Source organism: Equus przewalskii, chromosome 23 (genome assembly GCF_037783145.1).
Source record: "Equus przewalskii isolate Varuska chromosome 23, EquPr2, whole genome shotgun sequence".
Taxonomy (NCBI): Eukaryota; Metazoa; Chordata; class Mammalia; order Perissodactyla; family Equidae; genus Equus; species Equus przewalskii.
In genome coordinates, this window is record NC_091853.1 from 26,591,259 (window position 1) to 26,618,943 (window position 27,685).

General features: G+C 39.8%; 1 protein-coding gene and 1 pseudogene across 1 annotated transcript; one reads left to right on the plus strand and one right to left on the minus strand.

Annotated features, from left to right (window-relative positions):
- Positions 1-1,344: 1,344 nt before the first annotated feature.
- LOC103556837 (membrane cofactor protein-like) lies at positions 1,345-27,649 on the minus strand. Its single transcript, XM_008529135.2, has 6 exons — positions 27,337-27,649; positions 20,012-20,200; positions 19,581-19,683; positions 12,630-12,715; positions 11,503-11,556; positions 1,345-1,434 (listed from the first exon to the last, which is right to left on the minus strand). Exons 1-5 carry the CDS (start codon positions 27,455-27,457, stop codon positions 11,510-11,512), a joined length of 546 nt encoding a protein of 181 aa, XP_008527357.2. The 5' UTR covers positions 27,458-27,649; the 3' UTR covers positions 1,345-1,434; positions 11,503-11,509.
- Positions 14,770-15,270, plus strand: LOC103556841 (ubiquitin-ribosomal protein eL40 fusion protein-like; annotated as a pseudogene).
- Positions 27,650-27,685: the final 36 nt, after the last annotated feature.

Here is a 27,685-nt window from a genome sequence, read left to right on the forward strand (position 1 = left end):
GGCGTCCCTCCTCTTTTCCCACTGGCTTACTTGCGAGAGCCTGCCAGTGAGGGCTCAGAAGAGGCGGGATCTACTCCACCTGAGCATAACATGCTGCCTGACTGTTTCCTTTTTCAGTCCTTTCCTACGACAGACAGCAAATACATAATTAAGTTTCCTTTCCTGAAATACATGGCTTCATTTTTACTCTGACTTTTGGCAGATGAGGTGAGATGCACAGAAAGACTAAGATTCTGATCCGACTGAAGGTTATCTGATGAATTTATTCCCAAAGAAACTGCCTACTTTTAGATGACATATTACAGTAAGACATCTCCTTATCCAAGTAGGGACAGAAAACCACCTATAGCCAGAATTTAGAGCGGATTCTAATTCTCTTAAAGATGGAATTCTCTTTAAGAAAACTACAAGACCGCAGTGCTCACTCTGTACCACGAGCTGGTATCCTTGTTATGGGTGTTAGAGCTCCCTAACTTCTTACAGAAGTAGCAACTGATTCTGAATCCTTATGGATTCCCTAGACTGGTTTATTGGCATGAAAAAAGGCGAGAGACAAATGCCATCTATAAACTTTATAGCTTCTTTAAATCACCAAGAGGTTAAAATAATTTTTTAAAAAGTAGAATTTTACCCTATTAAGAGTATTTTCCAATAATATTCTTAGTTAAGGAAGTCAAACTTGTTCAAAATCCCATTTTCATTGTTCTTGTTTTTAATTTTTAAGGTCTGAAGGAGTATACTTATATTTGTAAAGACTTTTTACAATAAACATATATAAAACCCATTTTAAACTTGTTGAAAGAATGAATCTTTATTTGGCATTAATCTTTGACCAAAAAAGATTTCCGAATCACTGTCTTTATGAATGAAATGTAATTTCATTTTGAACCATATTTCTCTAAATTTGGAGTTTTTTTAAAAAAAATCATTTCCTCATCTTATTACTACCAGGGATTATGTCAAGTCCATCCATGTCATCACAAATAACAGGATTTCCTCCTTTTTAATGGCTGAATAGTATTCCATTGCATATACAGATATACACACCACACTGTCTTTATCTACTCATCTGTCAATGGACACATGCTGTTTCCATGTCTGGTTCTTGTAAATAGTGCTGCAATAAACAGGGAGCTGCAGAAATCTCGTCCACACAGTGGTTTAGTTTCCTTTGGACAATACCCAAGTGGAATTGGAATACCCAAGTGGATGTGGAATTGCTGGATCATATGGTAGTTCTATTTTTAATTTTTTGAGGAACCCCCATACTTTTTACCATAGTACTTACATGAATTTACTGTAGATCAAGAGAATTCAAGAGAACCAAAAGATAGACTGAGGCACTGGTTTGTCAAGACTGTTTAATGTGTCTGCTTTACTGGTGTGGTTGACTTATTCTGGTAAGTGCTGTATGCGGCACTCTCCTCTGTTTCCCTATAAGGCAAGGTAAAAAGATAGCATTAGAGATAACTAGAATTTAGTACAGAAATTCAATTCCAGAAGCCCATTTAGAAAATGGATAATTAAAAAACTCCTGTATTTATAGCATTAAGAGCCCCTGAACTATGAAAAATGATTCTTTTAATTTAAAAATGGTCAACTAGTCTCACTGTGGAAACATTTCTTCTATCCCTGTATTTTTTATTCTCTCCAAAATAAGCAATAGAGCCGTAATGTATAAAGTACTATTAAATATTTCCTCATTTTAATTTAGGGCCAATGGGAAAGACTGTTTTCCTAATATCACAATTTTAAATCTGGCTCTAAGATGGAACTTTTAAAAATGTAACCATTCCCACAGTGTTCAGGTTCAATGACGCCTCATTGACTGTCAAGGAAATCCTGTGCTCCAGTAAGAGATTCTCCTAAATAACTGAAGTTTCCATCACTCTTTTACTGTAACAACAGATATCTTTCTAAAATCTGTTATTCTGGTCCAGCGCTGTCCAGAGAAATATAATGCCAATCACATAGGTAATTTTAAGTTTTCTAGAAGCCACATTTAAAAAAGTAAAAGAAACAGGAAAAAATAATTTTAATATACTTCACTTAGCCCAATACAGTCAAAATATTAAGATTTGGCATTTATTTTTACATTTTTTTATACTGTCTTTGAAATCTGGACTGTATTTTGCACCTCCACCACACCTTCCTCGGGACCGGCTACTTCTGAAGTCCTCAGTAGCCCCACGTGGCTATTGATTATTGCACTGGAAAATGCGGTTCTGGTCCCTGCCTTAGTAAATTGACTCTAAGAGACTAAAACTAAATTTGGACCAGTCAGTTATGCTTGCCACAGCAGACACTTCAGGGATGCCTACCAATGTAAGAGCCAACCAGGTTACTTTCGGGTACTTTGTTTCTCTTTGGGGGGAGCCATCATTATGAACCACCACTGTCACAGCAGTATACTTGCAATATGGCGATTTCTAAGGAATACTGTGGTGAGTGACGTAATAATTAGGCCTATCAGTATTTCTCCAAGACCATATTTTTCTAGTTTTCAAAGTCAATATATTTTTTTTTCTGTAGTAGTGGAATCCTTTTCTTTAAAACAGAAGTCTATTGGACTATCTTTCTATGAGAAAGATAATTAAGCATTAATATAAACTTAGAGAAATATTTGATGAAACAAAGCTATTTGAAAATGGTAAAAATCTGAAACTGAATTACTAATTACAGTTATTTTATATTAACGTCAGCATTCATTTAATTAACTTCAAATCTTTACAGACACCTTGAAGCTCACGACAGTGTGAAAACGACTTTCCTGTTTGGCTTTAGCCTCAAAGGAAATGCAAAGAGCCCAGGCAGACACACAGGGCTGGTGCGCCCAGACTGTCACTCTAGTTGGTATGTTCTGTCTTTCCCTTTGCCCCTGCGATCAAAGACACCGCTTGGCTTTTACCAAGAAGTTGCCCTTCCTGTTGGCCTTTGCAGAATCTGTTCTGTAATTCTTTTTTTATTTTTTAAGATTTATTTTCAATTATTTTATTGAGATCATAATGGTTTATAACATTGTGTAATTTCAGGTGTACATTATTGTTTATCAGTTTCTGTATAGACTGCATCGTGCTCACCACCAGTAGTCTAATTTTTATCTGTCAGCATACCTATGTGTCCCTTACCCCTTTCACCGCCCCCCAGCCCCCTTCCCCTCTGGTAACCACTAATCTGTTCTCTTTATCCATGTGATTGTTTATCTTCCACACATGTGTGAAATCATGCAGTATTTATCTCTGTGTGGCTTATTTCACTTAACGTCATACCCTCAAGGCCCATCCATGTTGTTGCAAATGGGATGATTCTGTCTTTTTTCATGGCTGAATAGTATTTCATTGTGTATATATACCACACCTTCTTTATCCATTCATCCGTAGAAGGGCACGTGGGTTGCTTCCATGTCTTGGCTATTGTGAATAATACTGCAATGAACCTAGGGGTGCATATATATCTTTGGATTGTTGATTTCAAGTTCTTTGGATAAATATCCAGTAGTGGGATAGCTGGATTGTATGGGATTTCTATTTTTAATCTTTTGAGAACTCTCCATCCTGTTTTCCATAGTGGCTGCACCAGTTTGCATTCCCACCAGCAGTGGATGAGGGTTTCCTTTTCTTCACAACCTCTCCAACATTTGTTAATTTTTGTCTTGGTAGTTATAGCCATTCTGATACACATAAGGTGATATCTCATTGTAGTTTTGATTTGCATTTCCCTAATAATTAGAGATGTTGAACATCTTTCCATGTGCCTGTTGGCCATCTGTATATATTCTTGGGGAAAACATCTGTTCATATCCTCTGCCTATTTTTTGTTCGAATTGTTTGGTTTTTTGTTGTTGAGTTGTGTGAGTTCTTTATATATTTTGGAAATTAATCCCTTGTTGGATATATGATTTACAAATATTTTCTCCCAGTTGGTGGTCTATCTTTTCATTTTTTTCATGGGTTCCTTTGCCTTGCAGAAGCTTTTGTCTGAGGCAGTCCTATTTCTTAATTTTTTCTTTTGTTTCCTTTGCCTGAGTAGACATGGTATTTGAAAAAATGCTGCTAAGACCAATGTCAACGAGTGTATTGCCTATATTGTCTTCTAGGAGTTTTACAGTTTCAGGTCTTACATTCAAGTCTTTAATCTATTTTGAGTTAATTTTTATGTATGGTACAAGACAATCGTCTACTTTCATTCTTTTGCATGTGACTGTCCAGTTTTCGCAACACCGTTTATTGAAGAAACTTTCCTTTCTCTTGGTATGTTCTTGGCTATTTGTGTGGTTTTATTTCTGGGCTTTCAATTCTGTTCCATTGATCTGTGTCCTTTTTTGTGCCACTGTCATGCTATTTTGATTATTGATGCATTGTAGCATATTTTGAAGCCAGGGATAGTGATGCTCCAGCTTTGTTCTTTTTTCTCAGGATTGCTTTGGCTACTTGAGGTCTTTTATTGTTCCATATAAATTTTAGGATTCTTTGTTCTATTTCCATGAAGAATGTCATTGGGATTCTGATTGGGTTTGCACTGAATCTGTAGATTGATTAGGCAATATGGACATTTTAACGATGTTTATTCTTCCAATTCATGAGCCTGGAATATCTTTCCATTTCTTTATATCTCCTTCAGTTTCTTTCAATAATGTCTTATTGTTTTCAGTGTATAGGTCTTTCACCTCTTTGGTTAAATTTATTCCTAGATATTTTTTTCTTTTTGTTGTGATTGTAAATGGGATTGTATTCTTGATGTCTCTTTCAGCTAGTTTGTTATTACTATATGGAAATGGAACTGATTTTTGTAAGTTGATTTTGTACCCTGCAACTTTGCTGTAGTTGATTATTTCTAAAAGTTTTCTGGTGGATTCTTTAGGGTTTTCTCTGTATAGAATCATGTCATCTGCAATCAGCAAGAGTTTCATTTCTTCCTTTCCAATTTGGATTCCTTTTATTTCTTTTTCTTGCCTAATTGCTCTGGCCAAAACCTTCAGGACTATATTGCATAGCAGTGGCAAGAGTGGGCACCCTTGTTTTGTTCCTGTTCTCAGAGGGATGGCTTTCAGTTTTTCACTGTTAAGTATGATCCTGGCTGTGGGTTTGTCATATATGGCCTTTATTATGTTGAGGTACTTTCTTTCTATACCCATTTTATTCAGAGTTTTTTTTTTATTATAAATGGATGTTGGACCTGTCAAATGTTTTCTCTGCATCTATTGAGATGAATGATGATCATGTGGCTTTTATTCCTCATTTTGTTAATGTGGTGTATCACATTGCTTGATTTGTGGATGCTGAACCACCCCCACACCCCTAGTATAAATCCCACTTGATCATGGTGTCTGGTTTTAATGTATTACTATATTCAGTTTGCCAGTATTTTGTTGAGGATTTTTGCTTCTGTGTTCATCAGCAATATTGGCTTATAATTTTCCTTCTTTGTGCTGTCCTTGCCTGGTTTTGGTATCAGGGTAATGCTGGCCTCATAGAATTGTTTAACAAGTGTTCCATCTTCTTCAATGTTTTGGAATAGTTTGAGAAAGATAGGTATTAAATCTTTGTCAAATGTTTGGTAGAATTCTCCAGAAAAGCCATCTGGTCCTGGACTTTTATTTTTTGGGAGGGTTTTGATCCCTGTTTTAATCTCTTTACTTGTGATTGGTCTACTCAGATTCTCTATTTCTTCTTGATTCAGTTTTGGGAGGTTGTATGAGTCTAAGAATTTATCCATTTCTTCTAAATTTTCCAATTTATTGACATATAGTTTTTCATAGATTTCTTTTATAATCCTCTGTATTTCTGTGGTGTCCATTATAATTTCTCCTCTTTCATTTCTAATTTTATTTATTTGAGGCTTCTCTCTTTTTTTCTTTGAATCTCACTAAGGGTCTGTCAATTTTGTTTATCTTCTCAAAGAACCAACTCTTAGTTTCCTTGATCATATCTACTGTTTTTGTAGCCTCTATTTCATTTACTTATGCTCTGATCTTTATTATTTCCATCCTTCTGCTGACTTTGAGCTTTGTTTGTTCTTTTTCTAGTTCTGTTAGGTGTAGTTTAAGATTACTTATTTGAGATTTTTTTGTTTGTTGAGGTGGGCCTGTATTGCTATAAATTTCCCTCTTTTAGCTGCTTTTAATGCATCCCATAAGAGGTGGTATGTTGTCTTCTTATTTTCATTTGTCTCCAGGTGCTTTTTAATTTCTCCTTTGATTTCTTCATTGATCCAATGGTTGTTCAGTAGCATGTTGTTTAGTCTCCACATATTTGTTGCTTTCCCAGCTTTTTTCTTGTAGTTTTCTAGTTTCATAGCATCGTGGTCAGAAAAAAGGAGGTTGATATGATTTCAATCTTCTTAAATTTATTGAGGATTGCCTCTTTCCCAGTATATGGTCTATCTTTGAGAATGTTCCATGGGCACTTGAGAAGAATGTGTATTCTGCTGTTTTATGATGGAATGCTCTCTAAACATCTATTAAGTCCATCTGATCAAGTGTTTCACTTAAATCCACTATTTCCTTGTTGACTTTCTGTCTGATCTACCCATTGATGTAAGTGGGGTGTTAAGGTGCCCTACTATTATTGTGTTGCTGTTACTTTCTCCCTTAGGTGTGTTAACAATTGCTTTACATACTTTGGTGCTCCTGTATTAGGTGCATATATATTCCCAAGTGTTATGTCCTCTTGGTGGAAAGTCCCTTTTATCATTATATACTGTCCCTCTTTGTCTGTCATTGGCTTTTTCATCTTGAAGTCTGCTTTGTCTAATATAAGTATGGCAACACCTGCCTTCTTTTGTTTGCCATTTGCTTGGAGTATCATATTCCATCCCTTCACTCTGAGCCTATGTTTGTATTTAGAGCTGTGTTTCCTGGAGGGAGCATATTGTTGGGTTTTGTTTTTTAATCCATCCAGCTACTCTATGTCTTTTGAAAGGAGAATTCATTCCATTTACATTTAGAGTAATTATTGATATATGAAGGCTTAAGACTGCCATTTTAGCTCTTGTTTTCCGGTTGTTCTATATTTCCATTGTTTCTCTTCCTTTATATTTCTGACTGCCATTTCATTTTGGTGGTTTTCTGTGGTGGTTTTGTCATTTTTTACATATTGTGGCTCTGCTCTGATTTTTTTCTTTACTGGTTACTGTGAGGTTTGTATAAAAGATCTCATAGATGAAATAGACCGTTTTCTGATAGTCTTTTATCTCCATTAGCCTAAGCAGGTTCCAGCCCTTTTCTCTTCCTCTTCTGAGTTATTGTTGTCACAAATTATTCTGTTTTGTGTTGTAAGTTTGTGACTACGTTGAAGTGTTTTTAGTTACTTTTGATGCTTTCTTTCCCTTTATCCTTTAAGTTATAAGTAAGTATTTGCTACTCTGTTCTGAAAGAGAGCCACAGTTTTCTGATTTGTCTGTCTATTTATCCCTTTGCTCACAGCTTTGTATACCTTTGCCTTTTTGTGTCAGGAATGAGGGCATCCTTGATCATTTCTTATAGGGGAGGTCTAGTGGTGATGGACTCCCTCAACTTTTGTCTATGTGGGAAAGCTTTTACTCCTCTTTTGTATCTGAAGGATAGTTTCACTGGATAGAGTATTCTTGGCTGAAAGTTTTTGTCTTTCAGTATTTTGAATATATCTTTCCATTCTCTCCTAGCCTGTGAGATTTCTGCTGAGAAATCTGCTGAAAGCCTGATAGGGGATCCTTTTTAGGTTATGTTCTTCTGCCTTGCTGCCCTTAATATTATTTTTTTTTTGTCATTAACTTTTGCCAGTTTTACTATTATATGCCTTGAAGGTCTTTTATCATTGATGTATTTAGGAGTTCTATTGTCTTCATGTACTTGTAAGTCCAGTTCCTTCCCCAGGTTTAGGAAGTTCTCAGCTTTTATTTCTTTGAACAACTCTCTGCTCCTTTTCCCCCTTCTTCTCCCTCTGGAATACCTATAATCCTTATATTGCTTGTCCTAATTAAGTCAGATATTTCTCAAAGAATTGCTTTATTTATTTGAAATCTTAGTTCTCTCTCCTCCTCCACTTGAAGCATTTCTATATTTCTATCCTCTAAATCACTAATTCTTTCCTTCACAATGTCAGCTCTATATTTTAAGGATTCTAGATTATTTTTTATCTCTTTGTGTTCCTCATATCCAGAATTTATATTTAATAGTTTTTTAATAGTTTTTTTTAATAGTTTTAACTTTTTTTTTTTTAATAGTTTCAATCTCTTGGTGAAGTATTCCTTCTTCTCCTTAATTTTATTCCTGAGCTCATTGAACTGTCTTTCTGAGTTTTCTTGTAACTTGTTGAGTTTCATTATGACAGCTATTTTGAATTCACTACAATTTAGATTATGAATTCCTGTGACTTCAGGGTTGGATTCTGGGGACTTGTCATTTTCTTTCTGCTCTTAATTGTTGCTGCAGTTTCTTATGGTGTTTGATGAACTAATGCTTTGCTGGTGCATTTGTGATAGTATCAGTTCACAGCTCCATCTGCTACCACTGAGGGGAGGTAGGAGCTGAATTTCTGATCCCACCCTGTCTGCTGGAAGTTGTGGGATATGGTGGGTGGTCCTACTAGGTGGGAAAGCATTCATGCACAGGCTCAGGGCTGGGGCCACTTCTTACGTTTGCACTGAGGTGTGTTCCCACTTCTGGGGCTGCAGCAGTACTATGGGTGCTCCTGCCCACCAAGAAAGCACTCGCACATGCATGTAGATCTGCCACTGCTTCTTCTTAAGGTCACACCAGCTGCTGTGCTTGGTGGGTGGGACTTCTTCATGGGGTCCAAGCCTGGGCCATTCATTGAGATTTCAGTGGCATGGTGGGCTCTCCTGCCAGCTGGGAAAATGTTGGTGCGAGTGCTCAGGGCTGCCTCTGCCTCTTCTTACAGTAACGCCAAGGTGAGTTCCCACTCGCAGGATGACAGTGGCACTATGTGTGCTCCCAGCTGGGAAAGCATTCATGTGTGCACACAGGGCTGCCATGGAAGGGCTGAGGAGTGCTCACCTATCTCCACTACATCCCAGAGGTCTAGTCCATCCACTTTCAGATATATAGCTGCGTGGGTCTCTCAGGCACTCTGTTGTGCTGTGTGGGTATCCTCCATTGGTCAATGAATGTCCACTTAATTGTAGTTCAAAGGAAGAGAGATAAAGGGAATAGCTAACTCCACCATGTTGCTGACATCACTCCAAACTCTTGATTGTAACCTAGGGTAGCACCTCACATTGTAAGTGGTGGGATGCACATCTCCCTCTCTTCCCAGCTATGTAGACACATATTTTAGCACAAGTAGAAGAACACTTCCAATTCATTTCATTCAAAGACAGAAGGTGGATGGGGTCAAAGCGTTTAAGGCAGTATGAGTCATAATTTTTCAAAATCTGAGGATTTTTTTGTTGGTTTCTCTTTCATATGCTAATAATATTCTGGTTAAGGGAAATATATAAATACTTTTACAGAGTTATTTACAAGTTGACATTGAATACATTTACAAAACTAAGTAAAATGTATTTTGGTTTCTGTAAAAGGACATTTTTTTCTCCCTGTACTTAAAATGAAAACATTATGCATAATTATTATGCAATTATTTCCTCACTTTTGATTCTCAGCTGCTAGAAGGTAGAGAAAGCTATGTAGTTTGATGAAAGGATGAGGGGACATTACTCTACTGGAGCATATGTCCAAACAAAAGCCATCAGGAATATTATGTTTAGAACAGGGATGGTAGAAAAAACCACCAATAATTGAACAAAGGAAATTGAAAAAATATGTGATTATTTAGGGTTTGTTACTAAGTGGACATATAGAATATAAAAGAATATATAGTCATCTATACGAGGTAGTATATCACATAAAAGCTCAGGTTTCTAGACTGGTTTACTTATTGGAAGGAATAAAAACTATGGAAACTGAAAAGTCATTAAGAAAATAGTGCACTTCTTTACAGTAATATTTTGATTCAAGTACTATCAAAGTTTGGGAGCATCAGAGCAATGTTTAGTCCATCTGAGAAAAAACAAAGACAGTTTAAAGATAATTGAGCACATCTGGGCCTCCAGATAGCAGCAGCATTTTCATTCTGGTCCCATCATCTAAAAACTACAGCAAAGAAAAAGTCTATCCATCTAGTTTTAGGGTGACTGCTGGAGCATCCCGGTCATTTTGATCACAGAACCCTTCTAATCACATTCCAGGTTCAGGTCCAACTTGTGAGACTCGTCACAGGACCCTCACTTTTCGTTGTTTTGTGCCGTAGCCACCACACCAGGTTATTTAGTAAAGGTTACCAGAACAATCAGAATTCACTAGATTAGAGGAAAATTGTTTTAAAACTAGTCAGTTTAGTTCAGTACTCATTCTATAATTTCTTATGATATTGTTAGGAAGTTAATTTATACTTTTTTCCCCAAAAGTGAGTCTGTGGAATAAGTCATATATAAAGTTCCATGAATCGATCACACAGATGCTATTGGCAGAGTCTTCACAAATAATACTTTATCTTATCATCGACCCCTCCTATTCTCCACCCTGACAAAAAGGTTAAGACATAGTGCAAATTAGCCAGGAAATTCTGAGAATGTAAATGAAACATCAGGCACAAGGATAAAAACTGTGCATAGAAACAAACATGCACTTAAGTGACCATGTCCTAACTATGCAGAGAGCAATAAATAATACCACAAAACCTTAATTCATAGCAATGTTTGTCAGTAGTACCACTGCTTCTAAACTGCCATTACTTCTATTAAATTTCCATAAGTCAAAGCATAAAATGTCCTGTTTAACTCTGCGCTTTCCATTTCAGAAAAAATGGTCAAGTGTTTCACATCTTAAGATGGCACTGGAGTTACTGGCACAATGACAGTTTGACCGCAGTGTTCAGAGGGCAAATGTAAGACGCCTATGGTGCATTTTATAAAAAGATTAACCTTACTAACCTCGTCTAATGTAAATAACTGTAATAAATATTTTTCTTCACGTACTTATCAAGACATCTTTGTATTTCATTTAACTCACAACTATATTTCATTATTTTCTTTAAAACAAATTGTGTGAACTATGTGAGCCTACATTAAAGTGTACTACACTAGCCTGTTAGAGAAAAAAACTAACCCAACTTGTAGTATTTTAAGGCTTGTGTATACAAGGTATGGATAGAAAGAAAATTTCCCTGAAAGTTGCCATCACAAAATAACACTATCACATGGAAAGCAAGTTGTGTTTTATATATTTTAACTAACATATAACCATAGCATTTGAGAAAATTACCTGGCCTATCTAGGAATGCTAATTTGGGGCACCTCTTAAGAAATGTATGATTTGCATGTGTTTACACATATGAGTGATTTCATTTGTCATGGTTTCCTCACTATTAACATAACTACAAATGCCAATTATCACTGATTTGTGACACATTGTTACTTTTCTAACTGCAGAATATTGAAGTATGACATTTCCAGGTAGAAGTCTAGGGTCTCACAATGCAGGGTTATTAGTAACCAAAATAATACCTGAAGTTTACGTGTCTTTAGGTGGTTGTGATTCATCGGGAGGACCAAGATGTCCTAGAAAAAAAACAGGAAATAGAAATAAGTAAAAAAAAAAAAAAAAAAAAAGAATAAAAAGAGGTTTAAAGACAAATTCATAGGTTTGATTTTCTGATCTTGTATAAAAACCCTAATAACTTCATTTTCCTTATATAAACTATATTAATGCTTCTCATTAAAAGTAGTATCACAAAATATTGTAAGATTATACTTAATGTCATCAGTAGTCTTCTTCCTGTCCAGTAACATTTGCTGTGACAATTCTGTGGTACATTTATGTGTAAGGCCATGCTACGTTTTGTTCTCATCATAAGAGAAGCTGACAATTTAATGAGAAAATATACTTGTGATCAAAAATAAAACTCAGTGCTACTTGATACAGACTTTCTAATTTATAAACAGATACATTTGCTAAATCGGTAGTTTACAATACCAAGATACTATTGTCTTTTTTCACTTTCATCCTTATGAGTGTATGGTGAACTTTTCCAGAGGGTACAAATTGTGTGTGATAACACAACAGACAGAATCTAGATGTCATTTTTTTTTTTTAAAGATTTTATTTTTTTCCTTTTTCTCCCCAAAGCCCCCCGGTACATAGTTGTATATTCTTCGTTGTGGGTCCTTCTAGTTGTGGCATGTGGGACGCTGCCTCAGCGTGGTCTGATGAGCAGTGCCACGTCCGCGCCCAGGATTCGAACCAACGAAACACTGGGCCGCCTGCAGCAGAGCGCGCGAACTTAACCACTCGGCCACGGGGCCAGCCCCTAGATGTCATTTTTTAAGAAATATATGGAAGACATTTGCGATAACGTAAAACAATGCCACTATTCTCACTATTTCTTTTGGAAAATTGATTTTTCACAAAAACATGGTGAATATGTTACCATGTATTGACCTTGCTGTTCTTAAAATAAACAATTATTCAAAAAGTCTCAGTTTTAATTCCAATATAATGAATGTCGGGATATAAGTCACATAAAGCTAAGCTCATTGGGGTCTTTGTTAATTTAAAAAAGTAAGGGGTTCTCAGGGCAAAAAGTGTGAGAACTGCTGGTCAAAATTCTACAGAGAGAACACAGTTAAGTTACCTTGACATAGTGGGGGATTGTCACTCCAATTCACATTTTCTCCATCAAGTTCACAATACAGAATTTTAGTTCCAATTAAGTTATAACTAAAAGAAAAAAGAAAAAGTTACAGTGTTCTTTACCAGTCAACAAGATGCAAATAATAATGAAGAAAATGTTTATATGGTTGTTTTTCTGCACTACTGCAGTTTGAGAAAAAGTTTCTAATATAACAAACTGCTAATAAAATCTGCAATTTGACTAAAGCGTTTCTGCATTTGAACACGCATTGGCCAAGAGCAAAAATGTCTAAATAAATATGTCATACCTGTCGGTCTGGCCTCTTTTCTCTCTCTGGCAATCACATTACACGCACATTTCTACGTCCTCACTCATGCCATTCTGCTCAGGAAGGACAGTGACTGAGGAGAGAGAACAGGCCCTGGAGCTTGCTGCCTGGATGCCAGTCCCAGCTCCATGAGGGACTTGTATTGGAGCTTGGGCGAGTCCCCTAATGTTTCTCTGGCTCAGCTTCCTCATCGATGAAGAGCGGATATAGCACCTACCTCATGGGGCTGTTCTGAGGCTTAGATGAGTTAGCATCTGGCACACAGTGAGGGCCATGTAGGTTTTGGCTCCTCTTCACCTGCTTTAGATCAGAATGTCTTTCTAGGAACAGGTCAGGAATTCTCCTGGATGAAATCTTCTCTGGTGACTTAAATTCACAGCTCCCTCTCCTCCTTCCGGACTCTCATTGTAGTAATCATGAGCAATTCTGTCTATTTGGTACTTCTCATTTACTATTTGACTTTGACACCTCTCTAGATATATTGTGTTTTTCCAGAAGGCTACAACTTCTTTGAGAAGAGTCTCTGTCTTAAACTTTTGGTATTCCTCAAAGTGCCTAGCAGAGCCTCTCTCTATAAGTATTAACTCGATATTCCAAGATTTTTTTTTTATAGGAAGATTAGCCCTGAACTAACATCTGCCAATCTTCTTCTTTCTTCTGAGCAAGAGTGGCCCTGAGCTAACATCCATGCCCATCTTCCTCTACTTGTTATGTGGGACGTCTACCACAGCATGGGTTGCCACGCGGTGCCATGTCTGCAACCGGGATGTGAACCAGCAAACGCCAGGCTGCTGAAGCGCAACGTGCGTACTTACCGCTGGGCCATCGGGACGGCCCCAAAGGACGTTCCAAGATTTTTTACTTGATAAAGTTCAAAAATAGGAAGTGAAGCTGCCTGAACATGCTTCTAGCTGACATTTCCCCCATGGCTCCCGCAGTGCTTCCATATTTGAATATATTAGTAGATTCTGGGATGATGGCTGAGAAGGAAGCACCAGTAATCTCTCTCCCACCTAGACAACAATTGTACTGGTAGAATCTGCCTGATGTAACTATTTGGCAACACTGGAGTATTTGATGGCTTGCCATTTCCAGAGGAAGACTTAGAGAGTGAATTAGGCTTACTTTAGGTCAATTTCAGCTCCCAGCACTGTGGCAGCTACCCAGTCCCTACCCCAGCTGGTAACTGTGCATGTGTTCTGATAGCAGCTTACAACCAGCCTGCAGGATCCAGGTTGGGCAAAAAGAACTCTGTCCTGCAGTTATCGGGGATCTGTGGTCTTATCACTGCTTACTGCTTCTGATCACAGAGAAGCAGACAAGGTGGTGGGAAGCGAATGCTCTCACATCTACCCACACTTTTGGAAGCTCCTTCCATGCTAGCTGAAGTGACTTACAAGGGATTTAAAGATCCAGTGCCCTTTGCTATACCCTTCATTTTTCACTTTTTCCCCCTTCAGAAGCCAAGCATTAAAAACGAGAACATTCAGAAACAACTGCATATGCGGGGAAAATTAGAAAGTGACTATGCACACCCAGGGAAAGGATCAAAAAAGACCTGAGAAGAGCATTACACATCAGGTTGATCCTCAGCACAGAGACACCGGACAACAATAAAAAAATAACTCAAAAAGCAATAACGTAAATCATCAAGCTTCAGGAAAAGGGGATAATCTGATTCCCAGAGTGACCACATTATTAGATTCAAATGTCCAGTTCAACAAAAAAATCACAAGGCATACAAGGGAACAGGAAGTATGGCTCATTCACAAGAAAAAATAAATCAGCAGAAACTGTCCCTGAAAAGGCCTCATGGTGGATTTACTAAAGAAAGACTTTAAAGTAACTGTCTTGTTCTTGTGCTCTTGGTGTCAAAATGGTGCTTTCCATTACCACACATTCTCTTTCTTCAATGAGTGTGTGAGCAGCAGATGCAGAGAGGCACATCTTTATGAAGAGCTCACAGGCAAGACCATTCCTCTTGAGGTCGAGCCCGGTGACACCATTGAGAATGAAAAAAACAAAATCCAAGACGAGAAGGGCATCCTAAGTCACCAACAGTGTCTGATTTTCATAGGCAAACAGCCAAAGGACAGGCATGGTCTCGAAGACCACAATATTCAGAGTCCACAGTGTACCTGGTGCTTCGCCTGTGGGGTGGCATCATCAAGCCTTCCCTCTGCCAGCTCACCCAGAAATACAACAGCCACAGGATGATCAGCAAGTATTATGCTCGCCTGCACCCCTGTGCTGTCCACTGTCACAACACACGGCCACAAGAACCACCTGTGCCCCAGAATGAAGGTCAAATAAGGCCTTTCCAAAGGCTCCTGCTTTGCATGCAGGATGGCCTCCTGATTGAGACCCAAGGCCTTGGGGTCTCAGTAAAACCTGAGAGAAAAAAGAAAAACTGTCTTAAAGATGCTCAAAGAACCAACAGAAGAAATGGAGAGAGTCAAGAAAACAATGTGTGAACAAAATGGAAATATCCTTTAGGAGACAGAAAAACTAAGGGAAGCCAAAAGTAAATTCTGGAGTTGAAAAGTACAGTTACTGCAATCAAAAGTTCACTACAGGAATTAAAGCCAGATTTGGGGAAGCAGAAGAAAGAAATGTTGAACTTGCAAATAGGCTAATGGAAATACTGCGTTTGAGGAACAGAAAGGACTGAAGAAAAGCAGAGAGCACAAGGGACATGGACAACAACAAGCAGACCAAAATAAACACCGTGGGATTCTGAGGAGGAGAAAATAGAAAGAAAGGGGCAGAGAGAACAGTTGAAGAAATAACGGCTGACGACTCCGAAACTTTGCTGAAAGACACGGAGACAAATATCCAAAAAGCTCAGCAAACTCCAAGTAAGATGAACTCAAAGAGACCCAAACTAGGCCCTAGAACAAGCAAACTTTTCGAATTCAAAGACAAAGAGACAATCTTGAAAGCTGCAACCAAAAAGTGAATCATCACATCCAAGGGATTTTCAATAACATCATCTGAAGGCTTCTCCTCAGAAACTCAGAACCCATAAGACAGTTGACCAATATACCTAAAGAGCTAAAAGAAAGAAAGCGTCACCCAAAGTCCTTTATCCAGCAAAAGTGTCCTTCCAAAGTAAAGGAGAAATGTAGGTATTCCCAGATATGCAAAAGCTGAGGGAGTTCATGAGCACTAGCCCTCACCTGCAATACATGCTCAAGGGAGTCCTGCACGGTGAAACGAACGGACTCAACAGTAGCTCTAAGCCATTTGGATAAATAAAGATGTCACCGATGGTAAATATATGGGTAATTATGAAAGCTAGTATTATTGTGAGCATGATGTATAACTGCAGTTTTTGTACTCTATCTGATTTAAGAGACTAATATTTGTAAAGAAAATAAAGAGATTACTAGTGTAGAAGCCAGTGTTAAAATTTTTAGGTGTAGACGCTAGTATCACATCAAAATCCAAAAGGGGTGGGGACGGATCTGTAGAGGAGCAGTTCTTAGAATTTATTGAAGTTAAGTTGGTATAAACTCAAATTGGAGGCTTATAACTACAGGATGTGAAATGCAATCCTCATGGTAACCACCAAGACGACAGACACAGAATACACACAAAAGGAGACGAGAAAAGAATTTAAACATTTCACTAGAAAAATCAACTAAACACAAAAGAAAGCAGTGTGACAGGAAATGAGGGACAAAAAAAGCCATGAGGCACATAAAAAGAAATAGCACAATGACAGAAGTCAGTCCCTCTTTGTCAGCCATGACATTGAATGTAAATGGACTGAACTCTCCAATCAAAAGACAGAGCTTGGCAGAACGGCTAAAAACACATGACTCAGCTATATGCAGTCTACAAGAGACTCACTTGGGCTCCAAAGACAAAAGCAAGTTGTAAAGGAAAGGATGGAAACAGCTATTCCGTGAAGAGAGTAACCAGAGAAAGCAGAGGTGGCTATACTGAAATCAGACAAAATGGACTCTAAATCAAAAAAGGCTACAAGAGACAAAAAGTGACCTTATATATTAAGAAGGGCTCAAAACTGCAAGAAGATATAACAATTATAAACATTTATGCACCTAAGGACAGCCTGTCAAAATATATGAAGCAAAAACTGACAGAATCGAAGGGATAAATACACATTACTATTTAATAGAGGCATTTCTACAAGAGTACTTGGTGATTTCAATACCCCATTCACAACAAGGAATAGAACAAGGAGACAGAAGCCATGTAAGGAAACGGAGGACTTGAACAACATGATAAACCAACTAGATGTCACGCACATATAGAGAGCAGTTGACCCAACAAGAAAGTATACAGTCTTCTCAAGTGTACATGGGAGATTTTCCGAGATAGACCATATGTTAGGCCACAAATTAATAAAAGAAAGTAATATTATTAATAGTACAATTAATCACATGATAAATAATACATGATAACGTAATTATGTAGTCTACAAATTAATATCGTTAACCAATAGATTTAAAAAGATAGATGTTGTACAAAGCAGCTTCTCTAACCACAGTCGAATGAAGTCAGGAATTAATATCAAAAAGAAAACTGTAAAAGTGACAAAATCTTGAAAATTAAACAACACACTTTTAAACGACCACTGGATCCAAGAAGAAGTCACAAGGAAAAGTACAAAATACTTTGAGATAAACGAAAATGAAAACCTAACATAGAAGAACTTACGGGAGGCAGCAAAAGCAGTGCCAAGGCGGAAATGTATAGCTATAAACGGTGACATTAAAAAAATGGAGAGATCGGAAATCAGCAACTTAACTTTCCAACTTAGGGAACTAGAAAAAGAAGAACCAAACCCAAAGCTAGAAAAACAAGCACATAATAAAGAGTAGAGCTGAGATAAACAAAACAGAGAATAAAAAATATTAGAGAAAATCAAGGAAACCAAAAGTTGGTTCTTCGAAAAGTTCAACCAAACTGACAAGCTTGTAGGTAGATGGACTAAGAAAATAGAGAAAAAGGACGGACATCAGAATTTCAGTGGGGACATTACTATCGATTCTACAGAAATAAAAAATATTATGAGAGTACTATGGAAAAGTTTATGCCAACAAATTGGATAACCTAGATATATGGACAATTTCTTAGAAACACAAAACCTACCAAGACTAAATCACAAAGAAATAGATAAGCTGAACAGACCTGTAACTACCAAGGGGATTGAATCAGTAATCAAAAATCTCCCAATAAAGAAAAGCCCTGGACTTCACAGTTACACTGCTGAATTCTCCCATACACTTAAGAAAAACTAATACCAATCCTTACCAAATTGTTCCAAAAATTCCAAGGAGGAAATTCTTCAAAACTCATTCTATCAGACCAGTATTACCTTGATACCAAAGCTCGACAAAGACACTACAAGAAAAGAAAGCTACGGACCAATATCCCTGATGAACGTTAAAGTAAAAATCCTCAACGAAATACTAGCAAACAGTTTTGCAGCATATTAAAAGGATTATACACCATGAGCGCTGGGAGTTATTCCTGGAATGGAAACATCCTCACCGTAGGAAAATCATTCAATTAACGCCACATCAACAGAATAGAGGGGGAAAAAAACCCCATATGATTATCTCAATTGCTGCAAAAAAAGCATTTGACAAGATTCAATATCCTTTCACGATAAAAATACTCAACAGATGAGGAACAGAAGGAACCTACTTCAAGATAATAAATGCCATCCATGAAAAACCCACAACAAACATCCTATTCAATGGTGAAAAGCTGAAATCTTTTCCTCTAAGATGAGGAACAAGGCAAGGATGCCTGCTTTGACCATTTCTAGTCAACATAGTACTGCAAGTTCTAGACAGAGCTATCCGGAAAGACAAAATAAATAAATAAAAGGCAACCAAATGGGAAAGGAAGCAGTAAAATTATCATTGTTTGCAGATGATAGGTTCTCAGATGTAGAAAACTCTAAAGATTACCTGCACCCACTAACACAAAAAATTAGAATAACCAGTTCAGCAAAGTAGCGTGATACAAAGTTGGTATTAAAAAATCAGTTGCATTTCTACAGTGTATTACATTTACCCTGTAAATGCACATTTTTCAGAGATGCCCAGTATTCCCAATACATACTGTTAAAAGAGCCCCATCGAACAAAGGCTATTATTAAGTGCTCAGGACCTCTGTTTGAGATGCTTCATTCCTTCGCAGCAGTCTCAAAGATAAGGTTTTCCAACTAAGACAGCTTGATCAACATTATGGTCCAGGCTGACCGGGTCAATGTTGGTCTGCTGGCCCCTTCCAGCGTTACCTCAGTCAGTGTAAGAGTCTCTTTGGATGGCAATTCTACCTCCCATTTCCAGAAGACTACTTCAACTCTGAGAGCTGGCCGTTTTAAATAGGGTGCACTCTGTTGGGATAGGCTTCTTAGTATAACAGCGACATTCAGTTTTGCTTCCCTTCAATTTAAATTTCTTCCTATATATTACACATCTTTGCAGCCTCCATTAAAGCCCAAGAGTTGTCTGGCTACAAGTGCAACTTGTCACACAGAAAGCAAAATGGAATCAAGTTCATGGGAACTCTTAAGAAGAGAAGCACGACAAAAATGAACGTCATAAGTTTCACCTTATTTCCTCTAAGGAGTAACTTACCCCTTATTACAAACATAGTGAACCTGTGAACCAAGCTCCAAAGTCCCATTTACATACTGTACTGCGCCATCTACCGGCTCTACTGGATGTGGACATGATTTTCCTGAAAGACAATTTTCAAATTCGTTGTTTTATACAACTTTCAAAACAGATTTGAATCAAAATCAAAACTCTACATTGTTCTTTGGAATTTGTGGGAATATTGTTTACTTTCTTTAACTATGATAAGGCCAAACTTAAGATTCACATCTACCTAGGCAACCAGCTGCCGAGCAAAAGTGCCCTGGAGATTTTCAAAGCCCTAAAAAATACCCTGCTATCTAAAACCTACATTCACATGAGAAAACCAGCAGTAGTGGAACATGTGCCATAAAATGTGTGAATATCTCCAGAGTAATTAAGAAAAACCCAAAAATGTTTTGTTGACTTACTTCTACAAGCCTCCTGGAGAGGTGTCCATGTGTTATCAGCCTGACAGCGGGCAGAGGTGGGAAGAGGAGGTCTCTTGAGCCTGTAGCCTAGACGACACTCGTATTCTATTATGGCCCCAGGCCTATGACGGGGTTGAGCGACACCCTTCAGCTTCATGGATTGGTATCTTGGTGGATCACCACAGGCGTCTAGAAAAAAGAGAGTAAGAACATGAAAATAAAGCATGTTACCTCGTTCGTCAGACAGGGCCTGTGGCCTGGCAGCAGGTAAGCAGTACAGAAGAAATGCAAAAGTTCTTGGCGAGATGTTAAATGACTGTCCATGCTTTCACCCAGTTGGTGGTAGTGGTGGACGATGTGTCTTGGTCATTTTTAATAACATCCTTTTAGCTTTTGTTTGTTGGGGAATGAGGTGAATTTTCAATCAACAGTAAATTGAAGAGACAACATCAATGCTTTTGGCTTTAAAATATATTTATAGGTATGCATCCTTCCCCACTTTTGTCTAAATTCAGTCCAAAACTCACCTGTCCTCGAAGAAGTCTCCGTAATATATACCACTCTGCTGAGATTATCCTCCATAGTCTGAAACACAAACTCATGAGCACTTGGCACTGCAGGCTCAATCTCCTCTAAGAGGGCGAGCTCCTAGAGCTCAGGGATCACATGCCTTCTTTTTCTGCTACACTCTCTACCCAGGGGGGCTTAAGAAATGCTGCGGTAAAAGGCGATGATTAAATTAGCGTGGCAGATTTCATACATCAAAATAAATACGGACGGAAGTCCTTCAAAATATAAGACATTGTTCCACAGTTTTCATATCAGTGATCTGAGCATTTTGTACGTGAATAGATGCCACTTAAATATCAAAATGATTTACTTTGATGGCATTACATGAAAAAAATTCGCCTCCTTGGACATTAGATAATTTAATCTTCCTTGGCTGATTAATGGATCATGCGGTTCCCCCAGAAGTTCCCTGAGGTAGCTGTTTGAGCTTTTCATCCAATAGATCCCTCCAGTAAAGCTGCTATATTGCTATGATTTTTGATAAATTTGTTACTTCTTGGTAGTTTTTTGGGGAGGATTTTTTTCTGCCTAGAATAACGTCTCTTCTACTTCAGCAATTCCTCACAGTGCAACTAGAACAATATTGATATGAGAGAGTGACCAATGCTCTTCCACATCAGATGCCTGTCAATGGCACCCGTTGCCCTCAAGATGTGTCTAAGCCCCTTCACATTGCTAACAGACTTTTAAAATCTGTCTCTATCAAGATGCTGCTCACTCTTGCACACTATTCTCAAGCCGTGTTCAATTCCACGCGGTGCCCATTACATTGTTAAATTACATGAGCACTGTAGGCTCCATGCATCACTTTACTTCAGCTCTGACCAGAGACCCTGCCATTCCTCCCACCCACTCATCCTCCAGTTTCATCTTAGATGCCGCTTCTTCCTTGAAGCTCTTGGCATCTCTCAATCAAAAAACCGGGTTAAGTGTCCTCCTGCTGCCCCAACTAACTCCTTCCATAGCTCTTTTCATATTGTAATTCTTTATTGTTCATATGCCCTATGAGACTGTCGTCATGAGGACCACGTCTCATTCATCACTGCTCTACTAGGACCCAGCACGAGAGCTGAATGAGCACTGGTATCAGTCACTTCTACACACTCTTACATCCAAATTCAAATCTTCACTGTTCAGCCAACCTGTTTCAGAGTTGTCTGCAAATCATCATTTTTCTTTGCTGTTTTTATGCCTGTCTTCAATTTTATGTCAGTGGTTCAGGTATAGACAAATCCCTTTATCAGAATTTTTTATTCCTTTCATGTCAAAATAATTATGCTTCGTTTATTTTTTCATTAGGAACTCATTCTTCATTACTGTCATTATTAGAAATAGTATTTTAACATTATCAAAGGTGAAGTCCAAATACTGTGGATTAATGTTTTTCCCTAAAATATCATAATGAAGGATTCCAGTACTTGGTTCTTACAACAATGATAGTCATGACAGCAATAATTGTAGATATACGACCTTCCTTGTGTTGACCATTATTTTAAGTACTTTTAAACTCACTTAATCTTCATAATCATCGTCTGAGTTGGGTACTACTTCCCCTCTTTAAGATGAACACACTGAGGCATGGTAATGTGAAGTATCTCACCCAAGAACACATTCTCAGTAGGCAGCAGACCCAGGAGTCTAGCCAGGCATCCTGGTTCCACTACCACCACTGCTTCCCATCACGGTCTCTCATGTGGAACCCTCACTTGCTGCCCCCACTAGCTCCTTCCATAGCTCTCTTCATATTGTAATTCTTTATTTTTATACTCCCTAGGAGACTATCACCTTCTTGAGGACCACTGCTCTGTCAGTGGCCATGCTGTGCTGATGGCCTACATACTAAAATAACAGAGCAAGCTTGACATGGATGTGAGCTCAGGGCGAATCTTCCTCAGCAAAAAAGAAAAACAACAAAAGACCTAAACCATGGGAACTTTTAGAATGTGTTCAAACGTAAGGAAATTTCAACCTAAAATCAGCTTATACACATATGCATTGTTATATATGAACTTCATGTAACCAGAGATACATCATAGACCCTCATCCAAAGAATTCATGGCCCCTGGACAGCAGTAGATCTTTAATTATAAAGCCCTTTTACCTTATTTTCAGAAGACCCTACCAAATTTAGAGAGGCCATCCCCTAAACCTCCCCTATTCATCTCAAAATGCTTAGAGATATTAAAGAAATCAGCACACTGGAACAGAATTATTCTAAAATGAAGGAAAATTTAAATAGTAATTACACTAGATTTCTGATAACGGAGAAATAAAAAAGTCTGCAGAAAATTTGGATATTTTCTCTGCTTTTGTAATATTAATTTTCTACTACACGGTTTTTTCTAAGACCTAAGAGCCATTCTTTGAAATGTAAACTTTAGGGAGAAGTTTCTCATTAGAAGGAAAAAAAAAAGAGGAACTATGTGGAAATTGAGGAAATGAAAAATGAGGGACACAAGAGTTACCTGAGACAAAGCACACTAGGACTGATGTGACTCCTGAGGCTCCCCTCCATCCTTCGCTACCTGAGGGTGCCTGTGTCACTAGTTCTGTTTCTGAACTGCTTTTCCACTCTGGAGAGACTATTACACGCTTGCCCTTTAAAATAAAACTGCCTCAGGTTGCCAGCGATCCTCCTCAGAGCCCTTTCACTCCTTGGTCAAAGACCAAACTATGGGCCACACGTAAAGAACTCCTTAAACCCAGGGAGGATTCTCAAAAGCTTCTATAATCAAGTCACCTCCTGAGATTAGCAGACAGATCAAAAAGGCACAAAATATGGGAGGCCACCAGTTTGAGTGAACTAGGAAAACAGCTGATATTCAGATCCTGAAAGAATTTTTTTTCTGGCCTCCTCCTTTGAGCTAAAATAAAAACAAACAAAAATCCAAAGGGAAAAAAGGTCTTTTAAAAACACAAACTGCTATAAAGATTCCCTTGCCCAAATGCTAGATTACTTAAACGGCAAATACAAATCTTAAAACTCTTCTCCACAAATGGCAAAAAGTTTTTAGCCAACTAGCTTAGTCTTCATAGTCATCCTATGAGCTGGGAACCATCTTTAAGATGAGCAAACTGAGACACAGGAAGGTGAATTAACTTTCCCAAGAAACTTTCTCAGTAGGCAGCAGACCCAGGAGTCTAGCCAGGGAGCCTGGTTCCACTATGACCACTGCTTCCCATCACTGTCTCTCATCTGGAACCCTCACGTGCTTACACCAACACACTCTGTCTACAAGTTAGTCCTCAAGAAATGGTCTGCATTGTGCTAAGTCAAAGAGAAGGGCTCAAGTTGCCCTAAAAGGACAGGTAATAACATGATGTCTGAATTTTATGATGGTGATTGTTCATTCCCGACTATCCTGTTGGTTTCACAATTATTCACTCTGTGATCTAGTCCTTCCTTGCTCTCGCCTCCTTTGCCCTACTGCTGCCTCACTGGGTAGCTTGGCAGTCCCTGAGTCGCTGAGCCATGTCCTATCTCTGAGCCATTGCTCACACTGCTCCCTCTGCTCAGAACACCCTTCCTTCCTGCTCAGCAGCAACTCCTGCTCAACGCTTGTCCTCTTAGACTTAATCCCCTCAACATCTGCTCTAGAAAGCACTTTCTGCTTCCCCAAAGACGCAGTGAGCAGTCCCTCTCCTGGACGCTCCTCTGCATGGATCTCTCAGGTCACTGTCACATGTTTTGGGGTTGAATAGTTAACAGGCTGACTCCATTCATCCATGTGGCCATAACATCTAGCACAGTATGTCCTTCATAGCAGCTATTTAAAAACATTTGGTGCTCAAAGCACCACTGCTGTCAAACAGAGAACAATGGAGAAGAACATACTGTAATGAATCTAATATTGAAAATCATCATCTTAAAGCTTTATGCACTGGAGAAAGGTTTGGCCGTGTAGTTTCTTTTGTTGCCTATCTCCCAGGATCCTGGTAACCTAGCAACTGACCAGACAAGGGCTGCTCTCTTTGCGTTGTAATATGCAGAGTAAGTAAACTAAGAAACTACTGTGTAAGCCCTTATTGATCTTGGCTTCTTTACCGGATAGAAAGAAAAGACTTAAAATAGGCAGAAGAGACCATCCATAACAGGAGATAGTGGATTTTGTCCAAAAAACCAGACGACTTCTGGAGGAACGAGACTGGTCCCAAATTTTGACAAATGTTCCCTTCTGCGACCTCATACCATTTGGCAACCACCTCTGAGATGACAAGCCTCCCAGGCACAAGTGTCTGCCCACAAAACCTTCTCCTCAGGAGCTGATTCAGAAGTGAAACGTCTATTTTATCCACATTTTCCCTGCCCGGCACAGTGAGTTCTCATTTCTACTTTCTCTCTGTTTCATACCTTTCCTGATTTCACCTTTCCACCTTTTCTTCATTTGTAGTTTTGTTAACTTCCATGTTGCATTGTATTCCTTGTATTTATCTGTTTTCCTCTCTTCCAAATAGTATTCATAGTTCCCGTCAACTTCCAGCTTTAAGCCTAATTTAAAACTTATTCTTTTTTCAAAAAGTTCCTTTTCTTTCTCCCTTACCACCAGTGTTCTTCTCCTGCCCTCCCACCACAAAATGAACTTCTTAAAGATCAGTAACAAGCAACATTGTGAGCCCCGCAGACTCTACATAAAATGGGAAGCCAGAGCCTCCTGGGCCCTCAGCGGGCCCTGCCTCAGCCTTTCAGGCACCGCAGAAAGGCCATCCTACCCATGCTGCTTTGAAGACCGTTCCCCTGGAGGCAGGAGGCATTTTCTCCTGGGCTCTGGCCCCAGCCGAATACTATGTTTAACTTTCTCATACTTACTAGTTACACAGGAGTGTATAACTCCTTCATACTGAGGCAAAGAAAACGGGCATTTGGAACCACAAGTGTGACAAGACAGACAAGACCTCTGCATTCTAGTGGGGAGCAAACAGAAAAGAGAGTTTGGGAAGGGCGACTACACATCAGGGGGGATTTAAGCTGGAGAGTGTGTGTGTCTACCTGAGACAGGGTGGGCAAAGGAGGTCCCTGGCGGGTGGGGGTAGGGTAACATCTCAGCTGAGTCTGAAGAATAAGAAGAAGACAAGCACGCAAGAGGCAGGAGGACGATGCTGCAAGGCTGAGGGAATAGCAAGTGCAGAAGCTCCAAAGTGGCAGAGCTGGCCTGTTTGATGAGCAGGAAAATCTTCCCCGCCTCCACTCATTTGCTAAATGCTGTCAGAGTCTCAGGCTCCTTTCCTCCAGAGCGCTTCTCTTGGGTTATAATGTGTTCATTAGTATTATGTTTTCATTACTGTCTGCCACTCCCAATAAATTTTAGCAAATATTTCTTGATTATCTACTGTGTGCTTGACACTGGGGATCCAACAGTGAGAAAAAACAGTCTCTGCTTATATTTGGGTGTGTGTGCAGACAGACAATAAAGATCATGAAAACAGGAATGGTTTGTTATTGCTGAGCAGGGTACCCTCAGGACCAGCACAGGACCTGGCACAGGGAAGGCAAATCTTTGTGGAATGAACGTTGCTAAGGAAAGAATGCAGCATACAAATTGTATATTTAACAGAATCCTGAAAATAACTTGGGCAAAGGAACACACGTGCATATGAAGACAGAGGAAATACACCAAACTATTAAAAACGGCTGTCCTTTGATTGTGTAATTTTTAGACAATAAGCATGTCTTTTTCAGCACATATATTTTTAAAATACTTTTTTCGGTTCAATGAAACACCGAAGAAACTTAATCGATGTGACTTCAGCCATAGTTTTTGAGCTGTAGAGGAAAGCCAGATTCACATTATTTATCGTTCATTTCTTAGGATAACCGTTTCTCACTAAGTTTGGCTACCAATGTGTTTTAGGTTACTTCGGATGTCCCCTCAAACATGATCCGACCCAATGAACAGAAGGAAACAATGCCAAAAAGCCATTCGGTAACAGAACTGGATACTGTCTGTACTGGATGGGATCGCGAAGATAACCATATGGCAGAAAAAAAGCAACAGCCTGCAAACCGATACCAATATGATCTTGGGCAAGAAGGAGCCTCTGAACGTCAGGTACAAAAGCCTGGCGCGCCCCTCCCAAACTCTCTGAACCGCAGGCACCCAGAGCCTGCTCTCACCCCAGCAGTACAGGCACACCACGGGCTTCCCAGCCGCCCCCTGACGAAGCGAGCAGCGGGCCTCCTCGCTCCACACGCACCGCTGGGCTGGCCACTTCCGTGGAACACACACCCGACAACACCGCCCGCGGCTTCCCCAGCCCAGCCACGCGGGGCACAAATACCCCTCTCAACACGGCACCATCCGGCCCAGGGAAGCAGGGCAAACCCTCCCCACCGGCACAGCACGAGTCCCAGCAACTCCCCCACGCACCTGGGCACTCAAGAGCAAGCCCTCACCGCAAGCACCGAGTCCGCGCTCCCGTCCCGACTTGGCTCAGTGCCGGTAACAGCCTGCAAGCTTTCGCTAGGGACACAGCCTGGCCCGGTCAACACCGGCTCACCCACCCCGCCGCACCGCTCGGTGCCGACCACCAAGCCTTCACCTCCTGCGCTTCGTGGTCCTCACCGCCGGGATCCCTGCACAGCGCCACCCGGGGGGAAGGCTGGCCACGCACTACCCACTCCGCACGACCCGGGTCGACTCAGCCCCGCGCCACCTGCCCGACCCACCGAGCGAAGTTCCCCCGCCCTCGGCTCCGGTCGGCCTGCCCCCGACCCGCTCCCGTTCGCGCTGGAGCGCACGCCCTCTCCAGGCTCCTACCGGAGGACATGGGTAGCAGGAGCACTAGGGCCCCTAAAAGGATCCGAAAGGAGCACCAAGAAGAGAAGTGGCTCTCGGGGCGACAGAGAGGTGCCCAGCGCCGCGGGCAAGACGCCGTCATTTTCCGGGAGATCCCCGGGATTCCCGAGACCCGGGCGAGCGGCCTTTTAGAGTCTGGTCACCAGAGGCAGCAATCTCTGGACTCGCCAAGTGACAGGGCGCAGAACAGCAGACTGTGTTGGGCGGAGCCTTTCGGCGGGCTGCAAGGCGTGACCTCGACGCAGGGAGGCAAGCGAGTTAGGCCTGGATCTATAAAGACGTGGAATGCAAGCCCGCTTATTTAGATAGT

Bases quoted from the DNA above. Each gene is read 5' to 3' on its own strand.
- LOC103556837 (XM_008529135.2), bottom strand. From the start codon at position 27,457: ATGACGGCGTCTTGCCCGCGGCGCTGGGCACCTCTCTGTCGCCCCGAG. The intron at 20,201-27,336 runs GTAGGAGCCTGG...TCTTTTTTCTAG, and splicing joins CCTGCTACCCATGTCCTCCG to ACGCCTGTGGTGATCCACCA. The intron at 12,716-19,580 runs GTAAGTTACTCC...TTTTTCTTTTAG, and splicing joins CACTATGTTTGTAATAAGGG to TTATAACTTAATTGGAACTA.